General features: G+C 42.5%; 2 protein-coding genes across 2 annotated transcripts; both read left to right on the top strand.

The window, feature by feature from the left end:
* Positions 1-5,123: 5,123 nt before the first annotated feature.
* LOC125310582 (fibroblast growth factor 6-like) lies at positions 5,124-9,162 on the top strand. Its single transcript, XM_048268140.1, has 3 exons — positions 5,124-6,220; positions 6,731-6,834; positions 8,238-9,162. The coding sequence occupies exons 1-3, from the start codon at positions 5,881-5,883 to the stop codon at positions 8,412-8,414; spliced, it is 621 nt and encodes a 206-aa protein (XP_048124097.1). The 5' UTR covers positions 5,124-5,880; the 3' UTR covers positions 8,415-9,162.
* A 5,754-nt stretch (positions 9,163-14,916) lies between these two features.
* fgf23 (fibroblast growth factor 23) lies at positions 14,917-16,799 on the top strand. The gene is made up of 3 exons (XM_048268373.1): positions 14,917-15,249; positions 15,394-15,497; positions 15,746-16,799. The coding sequence occupies exons 1-3, from the start codon at positions 15,009-15,011 to the stop codon at positions 16,163-16,165; spliced, it is 765 nt and encodes a 254-aa protein (XP_048124330.1). The 5' UTR covers positions 14,917-15,008; the 3' UTR covers positions 16,166-16,799.
* Positions 16,800-17,383: the final 584 nt, after the last annotated feature.

The raw sequence follows: 17,383 nt of genomic DNA, 5'->3' as shown, positions 1-17,383 counted from the left end.
AACTTCATGTAAACGTTAATTTAATGTAATTGAGATTTTAAAGGGCTATTGGGAGAGACAACCTTTGCCTGCTAATTAGATAGATTAGATGGATTAAAGAATGTCTTTATAGTTGCTGTACTAGAGGGGAAACAAAGATGAATGGATTCCCTGGCGGTCATTGAGTTTATTGCCTTGAATTTGAAAAGAGAAGAATGAAAGAAAAAATAAATAAACTACTGTGTATAGTACACCAGTGTTGGCAGAAATGGCAGGATGTGAGTGTCACGTGCCTCAGACTCATCTGTTAAAACCCTTATGAGCATTATGAACAATAATCTGAGCTGTATCTTCACAGTGTATATCTGCATTGCAATTTCAAAACCTTCATTCTCCATCATGTTTGTCCGCACAGCTGTTTTATTTGTGATGCAGTCTTTTACTGAGTGCTCATAAACATCACGTATAATCACGTATGTGAGCTAGCTAAGCATCAAACTAATATGCTGGTGTTACCTCAGTATTCTAGTCTTCATCAGTGTTCTTCGTTGAAGGGGCAAACACATTTAAGGCTGCCCAAATAAAATGTTGTGTCTTATTCTCGGTACAGACAGTGTCCTCAGTCGATATGGTAAGGGAACAGCATGTGCTGGACAAGCTTGAGTGCCCTCTACTTTAGAGAGGCAACAAGACTCTTGGATAAAAACAGCTGGCCTGGTTTCCTAAGAGGAAGGCCAGGTTAGGCTACAATGGCAATTAAGGTAAACATAATCTCGTATGATCTTAGAGCCCAGGTGCTCTAGAACTTGTCTCTCAAAGTTGGAGTGTAATATAAAGGGATGCTGCAGCATTATGTGATGAAAAACAAAAATGTCTGAATGTTGTCTGAATTGCAATGGCAAATGAGTGAGCAGCCATTTGTATTTAACTGTTGATGTCCTCCATTTGATCCCCTTAGAAATAAATTGTCTCTTTTTAGAAAGCAATTCCCCCTGGGCACTGACTAGGCAATCAAAATGTTCATCTCAGAAAGTCTGCCAAAGTCTTCAACCCTGCACAGAAGATTATAGCCTGCAGCTGACACTTCATAACCACAGAACATGCAGTATCTGTTTGCCATCTTTGCTCGAAATTGAGTTTCCCATAGTGAACATTATTGGTCAAAAGTCGCTTTGTGCTTTAGTGGCAGGAAGATGTGTCTGCATGTATGATAATCTGGTAGCTTGCTCTACCCCCATTCACTGTGTTCATGCTGTTTACTGGAACTATATTCCTCTGGATTCTATGAGGCTGATGATGTAGCTGGCGAGTGTTGTTCTGAATTATATTGAAGGTGATTGGCTGGCTAGCTCATGTTACAAACACTGAGATCTTGTCAGCGCAAACCTGGAGACTGCAGTAAATCAAATTTACCCAATCGCAGGGAGGTGAGCCGTGGACATCGTTTCTCTCCACCTCAAACACATTCAGTCTCCTTTTCTTTAAGCCATTTTGTTTGACCATATCTGTTGAAATCTGAATAATCTGCTGGTGACACATACTGTTGTATGCATAGGGCGTGCCTGGATCTGGCTTCGGGGACAGATGGATTGGCATGAGAGGCTGGAATCAGCAGTCCAATTCACAGAGCTCGAGAGTCCTCTGCCAGAGGTTGGTATGCCTCTCTGGTGAAATGTTGAAAGTTCATTATGGTCATTTCATAACGTGTGCCTTTAACTTGGTCCATGTGTCACCACTTTAAATAATTATAAGTGAAATAAATGTGCTTGAATGACTAAATGACTAATGGCTAAAATACAAAAGAAATAAATAGATGAAATGAAATGTCCCATCAACTATGACTTGACTGAAAGAATGGAATATAATAACTCAAGTACTGTATGGCTGCACACATTTTTGTCACATAAGCACTACAAATAAAGTAATTTCTCAAATTGGCAGTAAGACATGAGGGGGCTTGCAACATGTGGGTGGTCAATATGAACAGAGGTTAGGGTGATTGTATTATTTACACACCAAACTGGGGAGGGCTGGAGTAAATGCACAGCTTAAGAGTAGGTGATGGGAGTCCTGCTTCATATTAGCGGGGGCATTGAGGTGCCATTGTCCTACTGGCCCCGCATCTCAGACGGTGATGTAATAGAGAGCTCTACCTGTCACCCAATATGATGGTGCCATGGAAACCATCAGCAGAAGATTACAGATTTGAAAATGCCAAAAAACAAATGCATTTGTGCATTATACATTACATTATGTAATCTTATCCGATTTCAGTGTTGTTATCCTTCTGCTAGTTTCACACAAGGAAGAGCAAAATTTACATTCGCTTTTTTTTTCATTCATCAGTCTTACATAATAGCATGTTATCAGCATTATATTTCAAGATGCCATTGATAATAAGTGAATCACATTTGTAATATTTAGTAACAAGCTTCTTGGCGTTAGTGTACAGCTTAAATCATTTAATTTGTGCTAATGTGGATGAGCCAACCTAAGTACTTTGCTACTATAAATTTGCCACACATGCATGCAGAGACATTGTTACCAGTGGCAGGCTTCTCTCTGCATAGCCATCAGCTGCTGTACTATAATGTGTACGGAACCTACTAGGCCTACCTACCTTTATTTTTCTACTAACACACACATACATTTGAAAATCTGCAATATATGCAATATGTCGTAAATATACGTTACAATATTCCATTCTTCCATTTCCAGAGCAAAGCTCTTTTCAGCTCTTTGCCATTTCAGAGCAGCAAAAGTCAGTTAGGCCGGACCAGTAGCTCTTTCTCCTATCTGCTGAATTATGGATCAGCTTTGTCAGCAAGAGCATGGTCTATTCCTCCCCTTAGCCATTTATTCAACTGGCCTATAATTCCAAAATGCATTTTATAGTATTCTAGTGATTTTTGCCAATGGTTGTGGAAATCACATGGTTTATAGCAGCATAACCAATTCTGTAAGTCACCCTTGCACAAATACACAGGAGTCAATGGGATGATTTCAGAGTGTTTTATATGGATATTTATAGGATTTTTAACTGATTCCAAAAGTAATTTTCAAAAAATTAGGCAAAAGTAAAATTGATCTGGCCTCTCTCTCTCTCTGTAGTATTCTGAGCTGGATGCAGACTTTTGAGAATGACTTTGCACTGAGAGCCGCATTCAATTCCAAGGAATGGACACACTGCTATATGACCACTCACACTTCTGATGTCATGCCGGAGCAATTCTCTCCCGGCCTCTGCTGGAACGCCCCAGCTGTTGTCTCAATACCGCCTAACCCCATGTTAATAAAACCCTAATTGAAAGGGCTTGATACTCAAGTATATCCAGTTACTTACACTGTACAAAGCCTGCCTGTATGTCTTGATGTTTCACAACAATTGTGACTTAATGTGTGTGTGTGTGTGTGTGTGTGTGTGTGTGTGTCCGTCCATGTGCACACTGATTGACAGGCAAGCAGTTGACCTGACAGTAACAAAGCTTATATTGGTGCTCTTTCCAATTGCTATCTACCTAGCTATTAACCTTTCAGAGGCCTCTTTTGTACCTGGATAATGTGTTTGAAAATGAATGTGTGAGAGAGAGTGTGTGAGAGAGACAGAGAGAGGGAGAGAGAAAGAGTGTGTGTGTGTGTGTGTGTGAGCTGACAGGAGACATAACAGTATAATAAATGATTCAGCAGCTGAGACATTGTGGTATGGAGTGTTTAGTGGCAAGGGAAAATATGATGGCTTTATGAGCCTAAAGGGATCTCCAAATGTGATCTCTCAAGAATAAGTGATAATATTTGGCTTACAGCATTCAGTTGACTGGCTTTCTTTCAATCCGGTTAACTCAAACACATATTTACGTTACAGTGAGCAGAACAAAGGCAAAAGCTTTTGACCTGTTTAGTAGTTGTATTTGTGCAGCTGTGTGAAATGGTCTCATCTCCTGATATTGAGGTGGAGAGAAGCAGTCAATAGGTCAAGGGCACTCTTCTTTGCAAGCTCTTTGTGAGAGACCCATTCATCAAAATGTAGGCCTGTTTGTCAGTCCTCCAATATGACCGGACACTTAACAAAAATGAGGCCAATAAGTGTCAGACCTGACTCAGGAGGCTAGACTATGAGAGCATCATGTCTTCACTGGGTTGAGGTGATGTCCAGTTAATATGTTCAAAACATGCAAGTGATTTTTGCTCGCTAGACCAAGGATGTTTAATCGACACAAACAATCACTTCCTCTGACACAGCAGTCCTGGCACTGCAGTTTTTACTCTCCCCACAGACTGTGCATGTGTCTCTCACTCCATCTGAGTTCTGACATATCAGCACTGCTAAGGGGGACTTTTTGAAGTCTCTGCACATGTGCACGCTTTGAATTGATTTATGCAACACTCTGTCCATGGAGATTTCAATTGATGCAGTCAAGACTATTGGCCCCTGGACCACTTGTTAAGTGCTGATATCATTCCATTTCCATGGGTTTGCTCAGTAAAGTCAGAAATACTGTAAAAATATAGCCTATGTGATCAATTCTGTTAATTGGCGCTATGACAGTTTATGATTGCATAATTATGCTGTAGCCTACCTGTAGAAATGTTCTTTAAAAATGTATTTAATCTGATTATATTCGCACAACAGAGAGTGTTTTGCTTCTGTCGTTGTTTAGCCACTGTGTCGATATGAATGACGCGTGTTATAAATAATACAGCCTAATTCCAGTTACAGATATAAAATATATAAATAAACTTAGTGCTCCAATTTACCAGCAAGGAATTGTTAACTGCTATTATTCATTGTGTGTATACAAATGTTTCAGCGAAACTTAAGGCTGAACTCCTGTTGGCATAATCGTTTGGCCTGAGCTCTAAATATCTTAAATCATTATTCAGCCATAATTCATCTGTCCGCAACAGCGCCTCCCAAAGTGTTACTACGGTTCAGTTTCACTTCCTTAACGCTCGAAGCACCTGGGGAACCACGTAACTAAGCATGGTATGCGCTGACGTACAGGCATTCCCGGCGGTGCATGCATTCTGCACAGGGCCAGCCAAAACACAGCGTTTTCTGCGCATCATTTGCAGGTACCAATCGAGTCGAACACCGAGCGCAGAGAAAGCTTACTATTTATAGCGATTAACTGTAGTATATTGAATTGTCCCTAAAACATACATTTTACAGTCTTTCGAAATCATATTGAGTGAACTTCCTGAACAAACAGCGAAGGAAGTGGCGGACAAGATTACCATTGCTCTCCGGTGACTACAGGACTGTTTTTACACCTTCCCTCTAAATAAGGAAGCAGCTTGTCAGACATATGACCACCGTCCCATTTTGGGCTCTGCCAAAGTACCCCATCGCATCCCATGATCGCTCAAAGCCATCCAATGGGACTCTGCGACCCCCATCTCGCATGTAGAGTGACAGCGTCCGACCCTACTCCCATCAGACTTGCGACTGCAGTTTCAGCGCTTGCAGTACAGACAGTACTTGCTGGCTTGCAACTTTCTCTCTCGCTCGCTATCTCTATCTCTCTCTCTTTCCCCTCCCTTAGGATACTTTGTTTGACGGGGCAGCGGTGAAGTCAGAGTGATGTCACTATAAGGATGCGGTTCCTTGCAAGGTGAGATAGGCTTTTTGGTGAGTGGTAGGCTATCCTCCACGGCCAGCGTTGCCCAGCGAGAGAGGCGCGGAGCTACAAAACATGGTCATCATCACCACCACCACCACCACAAGTTCTGTCACGCTCTCTCCTTTTTCTACTCTTCTGATCTCGGGATACCGTTTCATGCCCGAAGCCCTGATCTGCCTTCCAAAAATAAGCCTCTACCACCATGCCGAAGGAAGAAAAACAAGAAGAGTGGTATTTTTAGGGCCATTAATTTTGACCACGTGCCCCGAAGGTAAACCGGATGGCCATTGCGCAAAGGTTTCTCATCAGTATGTCCTACGAGGCCAGCACGCACTGGACGTTGACTGCGATTGTTCTCCTAGGATTCCTAGTTGGGATTGTGTCATCATATCCGATTCCAAGCAGGACTAATGCAACTTTATTGGAGAAAAGATGGGAGACTCTATTCTCCCGGTCCATTCTGGGTATCTCGGGAGAGAAATCGGACATGAACTGGGAGAGTGACTATTTGCTGGGCATCAAGAGAGTGCGGAGGCTGTACTGCAACGTGGGCATCGGGTTTCACCTTCAGATCCTCCCAGACGGCAGTATAAACGGTGTACATAATGAAAACCAGTACAGTGAGTTGCATCCAGAAATGTAATGTAATAGATGTCACATAATATCGCCGGTCACAAGTAAAGGCGACTTGAGAAGGCATCTATATCCTTGGCGTTTGGCATGATATTTAATACCGTCGTGTCGGCAGAATTGAATGTCTCCTAAAGCAAAGATAAATCTATTAAAAAAACCAGTATCCGTTAGTGCTAAATATCTTTCCAGGCTAAAACATGACATGAATGCTTGGACGGATATAGACGCCAACTTATTTTTACACTGGCTCCTTCTGCGGCCCAGAAACGGTTGGCCATGCACGTCTGAAAGTGCAGTTAAATAGAGATATTCATCTGACCAATACAAGTAAATATCGAGGCAGACAATTATTCTAAACAAAGACTATGCCTCCAGAATCGCCACCTGCAAGGTTACACCCACCACTGCACACAGCATGCCTTTGTTTCCAGTATCAGTCAAAATGATACAGTGTCAGTTGGACTTCCTCTGCATAACATGATATTTTGTTTAATCAGGTCTAATAGAGATCTCTACCGTGGAGCGAGGAGTGGTTAGCCTGTATGGCGTGAAAAGTGAGCTGTTTTTCGCAATGAATAGCAAAGGAAGGTTATACGGAACGGTAGGTGTGCGCAATTGTATTGCTTTTTATGTTGTTCGCATCTCCCCCCCGCGAAGACCTGCACAATTATAATAGGTTGCAGCTACATGCATGAAATAACACATCTGCAATAAAAATAAGGCAATTATAAATTAGTTGTCCAGGTTGTGTCTATATTTAACGAGGCCAAGGAGTTCTGTATGTGTAGCCAATGATAAGCCTAAAATACAATGGCAATGTAAGCTTGCATGGAAAGCATGGAAGTGTTCTACTGTAAATAATTCATATTTATAAATAATACATTGCTGATCTCATGGAACATATATCTAAAAATATTACTGTAATCGTGGAACTCTTGCATGGAAAGTTAAATAATATATTGCTGCATTTTAACGTACCACATGACACACCTTAGAGAAATGTCTTACGGGAAGAGGAAAATGCTTAATCATGGGACCGTGATACCCAGAATAATTTTGCCTTGTTCAAGTGTTCTCGGGGTGATTGTGATGCATGGGTGGTGTGTAGTGGTAAGACTGATTTGCTGAGTCGCGCTTTTTTACTCTATTGCCGTTTTATTGCAACGCAATCAGAGTACTCAGATGCGTCCACTTGTTCAAAGTGTTGCGCGGTATGACACGCACGCCAAGTCCACTATTGTTCCCTCACCTGCGTAGTGAGCTGTGCGCCAGTGACGAGCGGCAGGTGCCAGTAGTGTTCCCATTCTTGAGCTGGGCGTGTAACATAAAGGGACCGCGGCTGCAGTAAACGTGAAGCGCCACTCATTGAGAGATACATTGTACATGGGCTGTTGAGAGGCACTGACATGCTGAATTGATATGTGAAGATGACGTGCTAATTCACGCCATAAAGAACGGGTCACAGAGCAAATCATAGGTCAACAGCATCATTAACAAATGGTGCCCACATAAAGGAATTTAATATTGACAACGCTTGTGATAGACACAGTAAGGTCTATATTGTATTTCTTATGGCTGAAAACGATTTCAGCTGTTTAAGTGCCTCTAATATTTAATGTGCCACTTATAACCAAGGCCAGTGTAGGTCCATATATCATGAGTCCAGTGAGGGCCCAGTGAAAATATCTGCTGTTCACTGAGCTTTCGGGTTTGCCCATTTCTATCCAAAGGGGTGTTCTGTCCCTAATGGCCCTGCCAAATAGAACAATGTTGATGCATCACCTCTCAGCAGGCATGCAGCATGAGGTATTCCTGCATGGCAAGACTCAGAAGGGGGCAAAAGTGATGAAAGGGCTTTTTCCTCTCCTTTGCTCACTGGTTGATCACTGCTATCATTTTTCACCAAGCTTGTTCCTCATCCTAACAGCGCAGTACACACTGTTATTCACCACTTTTGTCAATTAACCATTTCTCTCTCTCTCTCTCTCTTCCTCTGTGTCTCAGACCGTCTTTCGGGATGAGTGCAAGTTCAACGAGATCTTGCTGCCAAACAACTACAATGCCTATGAGTCCTCCGTTTACAAGGGTTTCTATGTTGCCCTCAGTAAGCATGGCCGAGTGAAGAGAGGCAACAAAGCCACCACCGCCATGACTGTCACCCACTTCCTCCCCCGAATATGAGTGGACATAAACAAGCTTTGCAATAACTCACTGATTTGCACATGTGGATGTTCTCCCAGGTAATAGCTACATACCAGAATGCATATATACACACGACTATGGATGGACTGGAAGCAACACTATAATTATTGGTATTTATTCTCTCTTTATATATGTATATTTGTATAGCTAAATTTGTATTAGAACTTATGTATATGCCATCCTTTGCTGCTTCTTTTCTCTTTTATTTTGTTATTGTTTGATTATAGATTTTTTTGGAGGTTGTGCCAGCCTCTTGACTTCACTTGGGTGCTTGCCAAAACTGTCAGAGTCAGAGACTTTACCCTTGACATTGAGATGACTGATGTTCCCTCAGCTTTTAGAAGTGAAGTGATACTTTTTATTACCTCAGAAAAAAAGGAAAAAAAAAGAAGAGCCACACGTCCGGATAAAGAGAATGCATGATGTTGTTTTTGCAGATAAGGAATGCCTGTTTAGTTTTTGTCTCCTCGTGGCTAAAACCGTACGGCGGCGTGTCGACGCCTCTGCGCCTCGTGGCGGTTTCGTTTTTTGTGACTGATTGAAGTTTTTTTTTTTTTTTTTTTGTGGAAGCGGACGGGAGACGTGAGAGCACTTACATGCAGAGCCCCCTTTTTTGCTGCATGCTGAGAAGGTGCCTTGGCATTCCCTTTAACTTGCATGCACGAAACGCCCCAGGCAGTCAGAAATAGGGCTGACATGCAAGCCAGCGCTCACTGGGGACTCTCCAGGGTGGGTTAAAGGGGGTGGGGTGGGGGTAGGGACAAGGGAAGGGAACGGTTGGGGGTTGGGTGGGTGGGGTGGTTTGTGGGCAAAGTATCTCTGGTCTATTTTCTATTTTCCTCTAATTAGATTGATTTGATCATTGAGACTCTGGCTTGGACAAAGACCAGAGGGGTCTTCAGCCATGGGTGCTGACTGGTAAAGGCCCCCAGGGGGGCAGCTGAAGAGAAGCTCCCAAGAGGCCAGTCAAGAGTTTACGCTCTCGTCCAGTCGTCTCCAAAGAAGGCCACTAGATATGGTGGGACGGTCTCTCTTTTCTACTGAGCTTGGGCAAGACTTGCTTTGAAGTTTTACCACTTGCCGTCTGTTTTTTTTTGTAAAAGAAACGAAGAGAAAAACAAGGATTTTATGCAAGCGCACATTAAAAAAAAAAGAATCTACATATATATTTATCTATCCCATAAATGGAACCACTGCTGGCATTGTACCCTAAAGCTTCTTAAATGTTTGGCTGAATTGATGGGTAAAATGTAACACTGCAAGCTTTGTGCATCGCTGTGGATGAGAGTGTCTTCCGAAGCAAAGAAAACCATGTAAATATTGATGATAACACCACTCTGACAAAAAAGAAAAAAACACTAGGAGTTTATACTGTGCAATTGCATTTTTCAATTGATTGGAAATGGCAAAACCATGTATCAGGTTGCCCAATGTAGCCACCACAATGGTTGTAGATACTGTATCTGGATGGGAAATGTGTGCTGGACGCGTGTTTTCATAGCGTGTATTGTGTATTGGTCTTGACAGAGCATTTAAACTGAAGTGTCAGCGGGGTAACACTGCATTTTTAGGCGTTGTTTCTGATGCTTGGAGCAAAGCCTGTAGCGAAGCAGCACAAATTCAGGACAGTGGCTGGAGAGGCTATCGCGCTTGAGGGTGTAGCTGAGCATTTTCAAAATCTAATTGTAACATGAGTGTATGCGCATGCATGGAATCGGAAGGAGGGACAGCACCGCTCCTCATAGATACTTGTGGTTTTTTCGGCTACCGCTGTCTACTTGAATCCAAAGGCCACCCATTCCATCCCCCAAACTCTGTCCCACCTCGCCCATCCCTTTACCCCTTCTCTGTCCCCTGTACACCCCCCCCCCCACTCCCACCCTGCAGAATAGTTCTCCGTAGAGAAACACAGAAGGAATGGAACTATTTTAATCTGGAAAAAGACTTATGGGACGCTGTCTGCTGCCTGCTTGTTTGTTCAATCCCCCGGGAAGAATGCGGGTCCTGCCAGGAGGGTGTCGAGGGGGGACAAGCCGCCTCTGAAATACCTGAGCCCTCCGCCACCGCCACTATCAACCATCCAGTCACTTGCTTCTGTAAAGTGCCACAGTCGGCTGAGGCCTTGAAATTCCAGCAGTAACCCAGGAGTGTCCTTTCCTGGTTTAATCCATTTTTAGTTCAAGGTCAGAGCCATGGGCAAGCCCCGACCCTGACTTGCGAGCAGGACTGTCTGTGCAATTCATGTTGTCCCGGGTCGCATCTCCTCTCCCCTCCCCACCCCCTCCTCTGTCCCCCCCTCCCACCCCCAGCCAACCCACCCAAACCCTCCTCAACAAGCCATCTGCCTGCCTTTACATCAATACATATAGTGATGCTTGAATTTTGGATGACAAGCAAGAGTTGGAAACTAGTGTTGGCGAGAGTACTTGAAGAGTAACTGGGGTAGATGGATATAGATTTATTTGATGATCAAGGCAGGGCTGCTTTAGGTTTCTGGTTGCACTGTGATAGCATTTGGCCTGTGGCTGTTGATTTCTTCTGGCAGAACTTTCCCATAGAGTCTTCGGTCGTGATACTGTATGCAAGAGGGAAATCAGCAGAACTGCTACTGGTCTTTCCACACATTTTAACTGCGTGGCTAGGCTTCAGGCTGGTGCACATTCTTGACATGGTTGGGAAATGTTAATGTCATCCTCTCCCATCCCAGCCGTGAATGAATTTGAAGAGGACAACTGATGCAGAACATAGATGAGAATACTTTTTTTCTTTTTTTAAAAAAAAAGCTGAATCATCCTGAGCCTCTTCAAAATGTGTCGTGTCTGCAGCCTAGCACGATCTGGAGCTACTGCTCCACACATAATGAGAGCTGACCAGGCATTTTGGCACTAACCAAAGTCCGTCCCCTTGGAGCATTTTAGAGCCGGGAGAACAGAGCTAAGTTTATTAACAAGGTTAACCCGTCTCCCGTAGCTAAATGATGTGCTAAACTTGTAGCTTTCTCCCTTGGTATGAGCATCAGCAGCGGGCTCCGTAATGCCAGGATTTGTTTAACTGCTGGCAATGATACCCCACAGGCACATATGGTAGGACTAGCAAAGCACTGCTTTAGATTCCACTGCCTTACAGCTGAAGGACAGTCTCTAGGTTAAGAATCTCTAATTCCAGCCTGCGTGGAGACAACAAAGAGGGATAGCCAGATGAATCATCACGTTACATTGTCGGGCAAAGGCTATGCTGCTTAATTTTGTTTTTCTTTCTACGAATGCCTTTTCAAACAATGTGATTATGCTAAAGGGGAACGGTGGGACAGCAGAGAAAACTGTGACTTGTGTCCTAAAATACGGGCACCAGATACACTTCAGCGGAGCCAATTTCGCCATGGCAAAGGCATCTGAAACATTGGAGAATGAATATGTGAACCTTGGGGAATGAATGCGATCCCAAGTGTTGATGAGTCTGGCTCATAGATTTATCGCAACAGCTGTAAAAATGTTTATTGGGCATGAAATAGAAGGCTTGTTTCCTGAGTAAGTCGGGAACGACCGCGGCTTCAGAGAAGTGGGGACCGCTCGCTTTTTTGGTGTGGCGTCCATACCACACGAAGGTCTCTGAGCACTACCTATAGTCATTGCAGGGGAGGGGTTGGGGGTGTCCATGACACACTAAGCTTTCAAACTTGTCTGTAACAGCTACGAGCAGTAGACATTCTCTGGTCTGAGAAACAGCTTGCTATTTTGTAATGTGACTGCACTTGGTACAAAATAGGGATTTTTTTTTCTTTTTTTTGAGTGCCACTTTGGACAATGTCTGAGGGCTCTCTTTCTGAATGGAAGATACTTCAGAAGTAGTACAAAGTGATTATTAATGAAGGTGATCAAACACACTGTTCATTTATTTGAGTTCATGTTTTGTCAATCCATGTGGGTGACAGGACAACACACTCATGTAAGCACACACTTAACAGGGTATATATACACTGACATTGACCTGTTTGTGTGTTCCATCAAGATTTCCCACATAAATCAACAAGAGTTCTGGAAGGTTCTAGAATGTTCTAGAATGACACTATTTGCCCAGAGAAAGAAAGAAGGTTCACAGAATACCACTTGACAACTAAACTGGCTAGACACCAAAATGTTGTAGACTTTATCACTCTTGGTCTTTGACTGAAATTAGACATCCGTAGCATCTTACACAACATTACTACTTTAAAATGTGGGGGTTTATCAGTCAGTTGTCTTTCTAGTTTTCCAAAGAACAACCCTGTGAAAACTTTGTTCAGTTTGGTTCACTCATGACTTGCTGTGAAAGAGAAATCCTTTCTCTGAGGGGTTTTGATGTTTCCTGCGTGTGTGTATGTATGTATGTATGTATGTATGTATGTATGCATGCATGCGTGTCTGTGTGTGTGTGAGTGTGCGTGCTTTAGCACGTGCGTGTGTATCGGCAGAACTTCTTGTTTCTTTCTACTCTCTTTCTCTCTCTCTCTTTGTCCCCCTGTCATTCTCTCCCCCTGGTTTTGTATCCGTGCACTGTGGGGAGTGAGCTCCTTCCCATTCCCCTCCTCTCTGTTGACATATACCTCACCTTCTGCCTTAGTTTTGATTTGTTACAATGATTGTAAAATAGTAGGAAACAACAAACTTCTCCAATCATTTGTTTCTGAAAACAGACGATGCGAAGTATGAATACTGATATATTGAAGAAAAAAAAGTGATTTTCCTTTTATTTTTGTACGTATGTGCTGTGCACAGCTGTCTAACCATTATTCCTGAAATACCAATAAAAGTTTGTCTTTTTTAAGAGCTGTCAGACCTTCCTGTCTATCTTATGAAAAACATAATATGCTGGTAATACATTCAAGATATGTTTTCGTATGTCCGGTAAAATATAGCAATGCAGTCATTTACCACCTCTGACCATAACTACAACAACTTATATTCACCTTATGAAATGGTGTCTCTACACTAATGGAAGAAGAAATGTGTGAGAGTTTGTGTGTGTGTAGACACAGATGTGTTTCTAAAAGCATGCGTTGGAAGCTGTTTTGGGCATTCTAACCTGTACCCCATAAAATACATAGTCTCCATACCCTTGCTGAGAAGCCAGCTAATAAGTAAGCTGCTGTGACATCAGCTGCTTATATAGCAGCCTGTCTTTTGGTAGATTATATGGTTGGCCATTGTGAAAGCAGACACCCCTCATTTGTCATTATTTTGATGGTTCTCAAGAAGTATCCCGTTTCCAAACACCATTCACAACTGCCACCGCTCCTGACCCGAAACTTTCTTTTTACAGAGGAGGATTAACTGCCACTGCATAAAAATATTTGTGACACATTGTGAAGACATGGACATCATAAAAATAGGCTATATCAGGTGGGTCTTAAGTTTCAGAGTCCTATCCTTGAACTGATGATTAAGAGTCTCCTTTAAGCATGAGAGAACATATGTTACATTGATTAGATTACTGAAGATAAGTAGCTTGCTGACTTTTGAGAGAAAGACACAAAAATTAACAGCAAACTATGAAGGTCGTATTGCAGGGGGTGAATGGGAGATAAGTAGATTAAAAGTGTAATGCTGCTTTGCCAAGAAGTAGTTTATGGCAAAAAAATATATTATCAAACGTTATTGCACAAATGTGTGTTCCTAAGACACCAATTTGTATACATTGTTTATATATATATATTCAGTGTCAAGTCGGTTATACTATATAGAAAATGTATTTGTACTTCGTATACACAGTTATTTATTGGTCGCAAGGCTGCTTTAGCCAAAACTGAAACGCATTTTGTATGCGACGCGGACACCCTCTGCTGGTTTAAATATTTAACTGCAGTACGAAGAGTTCTTAAACGTTCAGTGGGCCGACAATGACTTACATTGAAATGGTATTAGCAGCACTTTCTTTTCTAACGAGTCACTTTCTAACGAGACATAATACTACCTTGACGGACAATTTACAACAGCAGATAACTGTAGCATGTGTCTATAATCTATGCACTCTGCAGTTTAAAATTATGTAAAACAAACCCAGGTGAACATCCAACCTGACCCAATCATACTTAATTTGTGAAATATTACCTTTATGTATGAATTTTACAATATTGATTAGAAGGGAAACATGTAATTACCTACAGCCCTACCAACATATCTTCATCAACCTATGAGAAACACATTCTTTTGAGGTTTCAATAGTTCAACCTGATATGTTGCAACATGTCAAACGTAAGCGACGTGTGGGCGACAGTGATTGCACACTAACAAACCACAGACTTCTAACGGCCAATGCACATTCGTTATAAACGGCCAGAGGTGGAAGTGCATTGGACCCCCCCCCCCCACCCCACCACACCACACCCCCCCTTCCGCTTGTCTATCATAGCGATCCCAAAATCTGCTGCTGGGGGCGAGCATTGCGTAAAAGATGGGAGCGAGGAGTGGCGACTGGAGGCCTTAAATAGCGGCGCGCAAAGTTGAGGGACATCAGAGCTCCAGACGCACCAGTCTTCAGCATCTCTTGTAGAAGACATCATCTTCTGCTAGAACGTCCCTCGCAGCACTTGCCGAGATGATGCGCAGAGCTTCCTCCGTCCTGAACATGCACTCGTCCTTCTTCGCACTCTGCCTGGCGGCGCTTCATGGGCTGCCACCTGTGGACGGCGCACCGAACCATTCACCTTTGCTGGGCTCCAACTGGGGAAACCCGAGGAGATACATTCACCTCCAGACCACTTCGGACATGAACAACTTCTATCTGGAGATCAGTTTAAATGGACAAGTGCGAAAAACGACAAGCAGAGGTTCCTACAGTAAGTAAAGCTTTCTTAGGACAAATGTTTGTTTAAGAACTATTGTGACTGAGGTACACATGGGCTAAGCGTAGCTCCTCTTCTATATTATATGGTGTTTTAATATATTTGCTTGTGCTCATTTTGTTTATTTTTTTTGTACAGGTGTGATTTTATTAAAGGCTCAAACAAGACAAAGTGTAGCCATCCTAGGGGTGAAAAGTAACCGCTTCTTGTGCATGGATACAGAGGGGAATCTCTTCAGCTCGGTACGTTTTTCCATCATCTTAGGCTTTAGAATCTAACTCTAAACAAACTAGCCGATTCATACAGTGCATAGATTACCTTTCTTTTAATACTTTTCTATAGTTTACTCCTATCGAAAATTGAAAAGTAAGGATAGACCATTAACAATTCACCTTTTCTGTTATTACTTTACGCACCATTTTACGCAAGTTAGTGAGCGCTTTTATCACAGGCTGAGCACGGTTTTTAACACGTGTTTCTTTTTTTTCAGCCCATCTGCAAGGAGGAAGATTGCATTTTCAACCACACGCTTCTGGAAAACCGCTACGACGTGTACTACTCAGCCAGAAACGGTATGCTGGTCAACCTAGACCGGGCCAAGCAGGTTTATGTCGCTGGGCAAAACCTGCCTCCGTCGGCGATCTTCTTGCCAGAAACAAATACCATACCACTTGAGCGTCTTTTACACAGAGGGAAGAGGAACCGACCACCCAATCCAGGGGACCCATATAACACAGTAGTGGGCTCTGAAGACTCTCAACAGGAACACGACGATGGAGAAGCGAACTACGCCTCCATTGAGAATCCGACCTCCCTAAATGATGAGGACCCATTTAATGTTCACATCTCACATGGGAATGTCAGCCCCCGTGTTAATGGGGGTGTTATGGGCATACCTGCCAACATTTAGCTTTCAAAATACGGGGGAAAGCCGGGGAAAACGGGAGTGTTGGCAGGTATGGTTATGGGATGAAATGATAGTTTGCAGGCTCCATTAAGGATGCGGCCAGACATGCCCGAGAAAGCCAAACTGAAACTTTCCGACCAAGAGATGAAGGATAACCCCGGCGATTGTCATGTAAAATCACTCCATTCACTCATACCTTCGCACTTTTCCAGCGCATCGCGCGCATCTTCCATGGACTCACAAACTTTTACGCTAACCATTCCAGTCATAGCCAAGCTTCACCTGTCACATAACAGTTCACAACATTCCTTTACAAATATGGCCAATAATATTTATTGTATTTCATTGTTACGTAATGTTATTGTAATGACATATAATTCTGTGTAAGCTAAGTTGTTAATTAGTCTGTCCTGACCTTGTTATTTACGTCAAGATTTTCTATGCAAAATACAGGCACTTTAAACGGCCATTCAACACAACATTTGCTCTTGGTGCTGGACACCTCCTGCGACCAACCAAAGGAAACCAAGGAAGTATTTATTTATTTAAACGCGCTCATTCATTTTATTTATCGTATTTATATGGATGCTGTCCAAAACAAATCTAACGGATGCCTCGATGTGATATGAATGAATCGTTGCATATTTTGTTCCGTGTGTATGTGTGTGTGGCTGCGTGTTTGTGTACTAGAGGTAGTTATCTTTTCTGTCTATTAATAATAAAAAATCTATATAAAAAAAAATCATCGCTACCTCTCGTTTCTCTGTTTCTTCACTTTTTCCGAGACACTCTAGCACACTACTCATGAGCGGTACCTCTGACACCCAAGAAGTGACTCATGCGAAAGGATTCTGTCACTCATTGAACACCTACATTTACCATTGACCATTTCATCAGAAGCTCATGTCTTCCGACTCTAATTTAAACTTCATTTAGCCACGTTTGACCACAAAAGCTTCACTAAAAATAAACATTTCCACATTCTATTTCTGTTTTACCCCCAACCGGACAACAGTCGAGAGCTATTTTTAGAAAGGAAACACTTAACTAACCTGTGTACTGTTTGGGGGACATGCACTGGAATACAATTAATGCACAGTACTAATTCTCAGGAAAACTTTAACCTCCCTATTCAATTCCAAATGTACCATATAATAAGTATGAGAATGATAAGTATGTAATTTTGCTTAAACCAACTTCAGCCAAGCTAACTGAATTTAG

The sequence above is a fragment of the Alosa alosa genome, chromosome 17 (genome assembly GCF_017589495.1).
Source record: "Alosa alosa isolate M-15738 ecotype Scorff River chromosome 17, AALO_Geno_1.1, whole genome shotgun sequence".
Taxonomy (NCBI): Eukaryota; Metazoa; Chordata; class Actinopteri; order Clupeiformes; family Clupeidae; genus Alosa; species Alosa alosa.
Note: the sequence above shows the minus strand (reverse complement) of the source record. Positions and strands in the feature narration are given on the sequence as shown.